At 36.5% G+C, this 8,016-nt stretch overlaps 1 protein-coding gene across 4 annotated transcripts in view; it reads right to left on the bottom strand.

Moving 5' to 3' along the window:
• Positions 1-1,760: 1,760 nt before the first annotated feature.
• The window catches only part of LOC109863999 (ankyrin repeat and SAM domain-containing protein 1A-like), a 44,156-nt gene continuing 37,900 nt past the window's right edge, over positions 1,761-8,016 (bottom strand). For 3 of the 4 annotated variants that reach the window (XM_020444752.1, XM_020444753.1, XM_020444754.1), the window contains 4 exons: positions 7,627-7,941; positions 7,049-7,219; positions 6,820-6,957; positions 1,761-6,698 (listed from right to left, as the gene is read on the bottom strand). In XM_020444752.1, the coding sequence (XP_020300341.1) occupies positions 6,093-6,698; positions 6,820-6,957; positions 7,049-7,219; positions 7,627-7,941 (1,230 nt within the window). In that variant the 3' untranslated portion in view covers positions 1,761-6,092. Of the gene's footprint in view, positions 6,728-6,819; positions 6,958-7,048; positions 7,220-7,626; positions 7,942-8,016 lie in introns of all 4 variants that reach the window. The other variant, XM_020444755.1, reaches the window with a different exon arrangement.

Here is an 8,016-nt window from a genome sequence, read left to right as displayed (position 1 = left end):
GAATCGTATATTCAATTTAGTTTGTTTTTTGTTTTTCAAATGTCCCATCTGCACAACATTCAATCCAAAAAATCGTGACCATACTCAATAGCAGATTTGTCTCTACTCTTCCATACCAACAATCATGGCATCACGGCATTCCGACATGGAATTTTCACGGCATTTTTTTTTAAATTGTTTCTATTTCACTTATTTTACATTTTATTCTCGCTATATACAGATATACTCCCTACTGCGTGTGCGCGCGTTTATGTTTATCTTCTGCGTTTTGTTCCTTTGACCTAATTATTCTGTTCGAGTGGATTCGCGATAGTATTCCACACTTCGACGTTTTTTATAACACAACCTTTAACACATTTAGAAGATACAAGTTTGTTTCTCAGCAAGTCTAGTTCAAGAACCCAAAATTTTTAGAGAGTATACCATAGCATTAATAAAGAATGGCACGAATTGAAACGAATCGCTTTAATATGCATATTATATGTAGCGTGCGCGATTTAAGTGATTACAGATAGGTAGATCATGCGTTCTTTGTCTTACTCAAGCAATAAATATAAAAACGTTTTCGTAAATATAAGTTTAAAAGTGTAACACGCAATATTAATTACATACTGATGATGGAAGTATTACTATATATTAAATTATTATATTTCAAAAACAATTTGAAAAATAATAATTATTAACTCGCTGTATATGAGCGAATAAAATTGTTTAGTTCGGCAGTGAAGAAGATCTGACTTATCTTTTATTTACTATCTATTGCCAGCCTCGTTGCTAAAATTAGTCGCAATCGAGGCAAATGCTTTTCGCACACCCTTTTTTTTCCGAACTTATCAATGAGTCCGAAATCGTAAATCTACGTACGAGTAATCACGATGAAATAGAAGAAAATAGTTGTGAGAGATACTTAATTAGCTAATAAACAGTAAATACGTTTATTACATTTTTAATGAATATGAATATGATTTTTGAAAGCGCTAAATCCTTCGTCTTTAAGTTACATATAAATATATACATATATCTGAAGAGTGCAGAAAAGATCAGTATATTGCTTGAAGTAAATGGAGTTAAGCAGAAATTGTTTCTCCGATGTTTTTTGACATCGAAGATTGTCGATTTTACATTGAAGCTCATGAAATATTGAAACAATTTCAGTTCCTGAACCAAAAGGCTCGTTTGATACAAGAAGTCAGACTCAAGATTACATTGCATTTGTAATAGTCTTTGTAATAATCATTGCGTGTGTACGCGTTGCTGTACACACAACAGAATCGCAGTCTAGTCATTTACAGACAGAAAAAATGTTCAAAAAAAGTTATTATTTACTCAAATGTAAAACATTTATTTGTCTCAAATAATGCTAGTCTTTTTGCCGAACTTTCTTTGCATGTTGTGCGCATATTATCCCATACATTCATCATTCGCTCTCTCTTACGAGCTTTCTCTCTCTCTCTCGCTTTCTCTTTTTCTCTCTTGCTTGGCGCAGGTACGCGGTTAATACCGGAGAATATCATTTTTCGGAATTAATAACTTTCCGAGACTAGATCGACTCACGTAGAGTTCGCATATTAAAAAGTACGGAAGTTCGTGCTTCGAAATATTAACTCTCCCGGCTTTAATATCTCTGCTTGCGCGAAAATCAGGAACAGTTGCATTTCACGTGTAACGATCCGCGAAATGCATCCAACTATAGCCTTAAGAGCACACGAATTCGCGTTCGCGGCCGGAACGAAAGTAATATCGACAACTGTACACAGATCTTTTTTTTTTTTTTTTTTTTTTTCATCAACCACATAAAGAACTGTGGATATACGCTACCACCGGAATCAGTTTACGACGATTCTCATTTATGAATAGAAGTAAATTGCTATTGTTAAAACCGTATTGTGTAATCCGCACTTTTAGAATGGTTTTGTGTGTGTATGTGTGTGTGTGTGTGTATGTGTAAATGTATATGGCCTTATTATACATAAAATAACAAAAGCGTAACAAAAAACCATATTTTATTGTCTGCGTGTGTCGGCGAATAATAACAAAAAATATACATGAAAACCTATAAATTATATTTTCTATAAAATATTGATCACGGCGCTATTTATACTTCTATATTTCTATTTAAAAGAATATAAATACATTTTAGCGAATTTCACTGTTGCGGGACCTTTGTAGAGTCAACTGACGACGCGTCAAAACGCATTTGCTATGCAAATTTGATTGGCGTAAAGCAAACGACTCTCGACGTTTATAGGAGTGACGTGCACGCGATAAATGCATTCGATTATGTACCTACACACAACACCATATCCATATAAAATTAGCGGACATGAGCTTGAAAAATGGCGCTGGTAATAGTAATTATATTGCTAAAGTTTTATCAGAACTATGTGCAACAAAAACCTATATAAAAGTCGTGAGAAGTTATTTATCTAACAATATAAATTGTTTAAAAGAAAAATTTGATGCTATTTATATTGTACGTCATAAAACGTCAGAAAAATGTACAAAAATCACAATTATATTAAGATCACCCGCAATCTCTTTGGTATTACTAGAAGAAACTGATTCGCGGTGGTGGTCTTCGGTGTAATTTGCATATATAGATATATGTAAATGTATATATGTACACATATATATATATATATTCTAAACATTGTATATAATATCTTTCGAGCACAAATCTGACGCCGCTATCGGTACCAACGGGCACACAAGGTTAAAACTCCATGCTTTATGAAGAAGTGCAGTGAGTACATCACTGCCTTTAATACTCCAACCATAATCCGTAACGAGCATATTTTTTGCTCGTTCTTGCTTGGTCCGAATAATCATTCTTTTTGTTTGTGCTATTTGTATCTTTCTTTTCTCACATGTGATAAACTCATTGCGAGAGAAATCGATAATCAGCAAGTTCGTCGTTCGGATAAGTTATCTGTAAGTTATTGTATTTAATGACGGAAAGAATAAAACGAGACACAAATGAGAGGCAAATTGTCGTCAAAATATATATTCGTAGAGTAGATTTATGTAATGTCTATACGTATTTTATAATATAGTTAATAATTATTTAATTTCCTCGATTTTTTTTCAATTTTTTAGTTTTTTTACGCCTATTATTAACATCTCCGTCCTACATGCCGACAATTTGTCCCTCATAATTGTCAAAACTGTGCGTTTGTCTCTGTATGTATGAATATTATAGTAACAATCGTGAGAAAAAAAAGAGGAAGTAAAAACTGTTATATTGAGTCTCCCTTCACAAAAAGAGAATTTTTCCGAAGGACAAACAGCAAGATCGATTCGAGAAGGTGCGCGACAGGCTCGCGCGTTGGCACTATTCTGAATTGCGCGAAATTGCAATTGCATGAATTCGCAGACGAGTCAAATTGATTGAATTTGTTCGCTGCCGCGGGAAAACTATCGCACGATTATCTCAAAAAAGAACTATATTACTCTCCCAATATACACAGTCTATCGTTAAATAACACGCTTCGACATATCGCGATATAGAACATGCTCTTTACCGAGAACTACTCACTAAACATAGCTGCTACAAGAATGTTAAAAATACATAGAATATTCAGTTACGTTTAGCGAAAAAGAAAATTTCGCTGTCGATGTTCCTGTAGATATTTTTATATAATATATATGTATATAATGTGAACTATGTGTTGTAAATGTGATAAATACAAAGTGTGTATATGTATATATATAGCTACCGAGGTGATAGTGGTGTATCGTTTTGGCAGTATGTCATTTTTCTTCCCCTCTCCGACGGCTTGTGATCATCCTTAGTAGTTTCGTTCGTTTTCTGTCTTCGTATTGCTTTATGTTGTGAATATGCATTGAGTGTAAGTGTATATGCATATTCGTGTCATAAATCATGCTTCTTTGGTTGCTTACTTTCTTGTTGACAAGAGAAACGTACGCGCGAAGGGAAGGACGTGTTTAAAGTCTACGTAAATTTTCATTTCGCTGTTTCTTCCTTTCGTTATGTGTCGTCGATTGCACGAAATAGATAAATTGTTACAAATGCGGATAGTATCGTGACGACATCTATCCAGCTTCTTAGGCCCGCACGTCGTAAAAATGGAACAATGGTTGCAAACATGTTCAATGGTATGCACAATGTTAGCGTAACGCGCATATTGGACTCACGTGAACCGACAGTCTTCTTCTTATCTAGTCACGACAACTAATTTTTTTATTTTTTTGTTTTTTTTGTTTTTTTGTTTTTGTCTCGATCGTACTCTAGTTATATCAAAGATGAAGAAGAAACATTAATTGCGCTTTCACGTGAACTACAAATGATGTATGATCGATATATTACAAGTCGCGTTCAATTGCGACATATATTATGTTGTGATGCTCTCGCACACTATGTCGCACATATTTTCTTTCCTTTAAGTTCTCACACAGAAAAGGTAGAACAGTTCTCACTTGCGCGTAACAAATAGAGTTTTCTCTGATATTACATCCGTGGTTCGCTTGTGGATAAATATATTAAAATTCTCTCTTTTTCCGATCAATATTGTTTTTTGTGTGTATATTGTGTATTGTACATTACACTATAAACGCGAAATACAAACCGAGATGTAAAGACTCTCTCAGTCTTCTCAGTGAAGGATAAAATGTCGAAAAAATCGGTGGTAACTCGTTAAATCGGAACTTGGGATTTGAGGAATGAGAAAAATCACGAAAACACAGTACAAGGGAGAAAAAACTACGGAACGGATTCGTTGGTCGCCGTTAACGTTCATGAGGAATCAATATTGAGCATATCTTTGCGCCGTCCCAGCGCATCTTATCTTTTTTCTTTCCCGTGGTCCGTTACATGTCAGCGTGTTTCGGACAAAGCCCGAACACAAACCGCCGAATCTAGTCTAGCGACAGAATTAAAGCTGCACGTGTTGAGAATTGCGCGAATTTAAAGTTATTACGGCAATTTCACGCCTCGTATTGTGCGTATATTTATGCTTACTGTCATCATTAATAATGTCGCATTAATAATACTGGTTGCTCGAACGACGTGTCATAAGAAAGACCTAACGTGTTCTATCGCCCGCCGGAAGTATGAGCTGTGTGTGAATCGGTTATCTCTCGATAAAATTACCTTAGCCAATACCGTATGATTTCAAAATCACAGCATAAACGCGAATCAGCCACAAAAATTCACAATCAGTCGAAATATTAGTCGGAAATTGCGCAGAATAGCAAAGCATTTTGTTTCTGCTACTTACCTTTGTTGTCCTCGAGGCCTTGTTAGATTAAGAGAAACCCTATAATAAATAAATATCTGTTTTCGGCGGTAAGTGTACGTACATATGTACGCATTATATCGTACATATATAATGCATACATATTATATCGATATATAATTATATCGCAATATATCGTAAATATAATGCGTACATTTGTCACTTGAGCAGTGACTACAAATCTGGATAAAATAACTTCAAAGATATTTGTTTTCTTTTTTTTTACGCGTCCATGAATCATAATTAGTTACTAATTTTTGTGCACACTGTAAAAAATATCCAAATATTACTCTCTGTTAATATCAGAAATGTACAAAATCACGTAAATTTACACGCAATCTTGTGTGCAAATTGACAATTTCGTACATTTTCGTTATCAGCGTGTGATATATTCTTCGTGTACATTTATGGATTTTCCATGTAAATTTATGTACAGACACTTTTTTTTTTACAGTGTAAATCTCGATGATAATCGATCGAAAAGGTATGGTCTTCCCGCACAATCAGTATTGATTTCAAAATAGCAAAATGCGCGTATCCGCAAGTATGATTCGTTAAACTCTTGTGCAAACTTGCAAGTAAACAACGAATAAAATATTGCGATCTTATGTTTCTATTGTAATTCGTCATTGAGTAGATATTTCTAAATAGCCAATCGATTGCTATGAGACAGAGCACTCTTCTGCGATATTCGTTTCTCATGGAAACGAATGGAAACACCAGAGTCAAAAGATGTTCGTCATTTTTACACAAAAACGACGCATTCGTGTTCAATCAAACGCCATGCAATTATGCATAGCGATTTTATGTATTTCAACGCGAGATACGAACTGAAGATTACAGCTCCTCGGACAGTGCAATTGGAGCCCTCGAACCCGGCTTCATGTCCTTCACTCCGATACTGATGTCGTCTACCGGTGCCGGTGCTAACTTCAATTGATTACCGTTTACCTTGATGTCGTTGACGGAATGAGAACGACCATGGGTGGCTAAAGGTTTAGTGCTCTGATTAGTGGTGCTGTTCGAATTAGAGCCGGTGATCGAATTTGTGGTGGGACTCGATGTGGAATTCGCGCTAAGATTGCAGTTGGCGGCGATCGTCGAGCTGGAACTGGAGTTGGAGTTACTATCCTGCACCGGATTCGGATTAAGGATATGGAGATTCGGATTGGGTGTGGACTTCGATCGCGATTTCATCTTGGGATTCGATGTGGAATTAAAAGTTAAGGTGTGATCCGCGTCCCGCGTGTTGGAATCGGGCACGGAATCGGGAGACACGGACATTTTTGAAGGTGTTGTCGACTTGGACGACCCGGCGAGCGTTGTTAGCTGATTGGCGGATTGAGATCGGACGGCGTGGTTACCGAGCTTGTCCCTCAATGCCATCTGATAAGCTACTTCGAAGGCCTGACCCAGAGTCAAGATGATCTCTGTCGCTTGATCCTGTAAGCGAATGACGGCGCTTCGTACGTCTTAGCATAAAAAATTAAACCGTAACAAGTATATATATTATGATATAAGAGACACGATTAATCTCTCCTTTAACTTTGTAAAGTATATTTACCATCGTTGGCACGCAAAATACGTGACAGTAGTGCTGCCGACTAGCGTGATCCTTCGTAATGTACGCGAAGTGAGTAAGATCATCGGCATCCTGACAGGCGCAATGGATGTTACGTATCTCGTGCTCGCAAATTGGCTCCTATTGTCAAGTAATTGTTACAAAAATATATTTCTACATGTGTTTTTTGCCTTACGCGTGCGTTATTGTCGTTTAAAGCAAAGAAGCTTACATTGGTTAACGTGTCGAGGAAACGAACACCACGATAAGAAATTGCCAATGTAATGTCGGGCGGAGGTTTCTTATAGGGACTAGGTTCTTGAAAGGGTTTCTTCAGTTTCTGTATCGACTTTTTTGTCGACTCGGTGCCGCGCAATTCCTTGACGACAGTGGAGCCCAGATACTACATTATTTAGAAACAGAAAGAGCTTTTTTTCTCTGAGGACCAACGGCAGAAATTTAGAATTTTTTTAGAGCAGAATTTTTATATATTGCTATTGTTAGTAGAGCAGACACAAATAATATAAGTGCTAATTTACCGTCTCTACTATTGGTTAAATAATTTTATATGTAATTTTTTATATTACTGAAATAATCCGAGAAATATTAACAAATTGACAGAACTATATCTTACAAAAAACAATTAATTATAAAATAATCGCAGCGTCAGACTTGAAATAATTTAATGAGTGGCGTAATTCGTTTGTCACACAGAAATAAAATATAACATCAGCATTCTGTTCGATCAACAGAAATATATAACATACAGAAAGATATAGAGTAATAAAAAAACAAAATGAAAACACTTACATTGGCGATGTAAGTGACGCAGCCAGTGACTAGAGCCTTTGGCTGGTGCCTCCATTGCGTCTTGAGAGTAGACGGTACCCCGAAGAGCAGCTCAGACGGAGCTCTGATCTCAAGCTGTTCCGGTGCCGAGATCGCCCCGTTATGCGAACTAGGTCGCTGAGGAGGCTGAGGCGCCGGCCGGTTTTTGCGGTGTCTCAATGTACCTGTGGCTACCGAATTCGTTCCCCCGGTTATCGACGTGCCACCGTTAGTGTCCGCCGTTGTTTCCGGCAATTTCTCCTGTATTTCCTCCTTCAATTGCTGTATATTTGTTTTCTATATGAAAATAACAGCCATATTTAAGAGTTGCTTTTTTGTCAACAAATTATTCATCTGATAATCTGAATTTGT

The sequence above is a fragment of the Pseudomyrmex gracilis genome, unplaced genomic scaffold (assembly GCF_002006095.1).
Source record: "Pseudomyrmex gracilis isolate BER0280 unplaced genomic scaffold, ASM200609v1 scaffold_15, whole genome shotgun sequence".
Classification (NCBI taxonomy): Eukaryota; Metazoa; Arthropoda; class Insecta; order Hymenoptera; family Formicidae; genus Pseudomyrmex; species Pseudomyrmex gracilis.
Note: the sequence above shows the minus strand (reverse complement) of the source record. Positions and strands in the feature narration are given on the sequence as shown.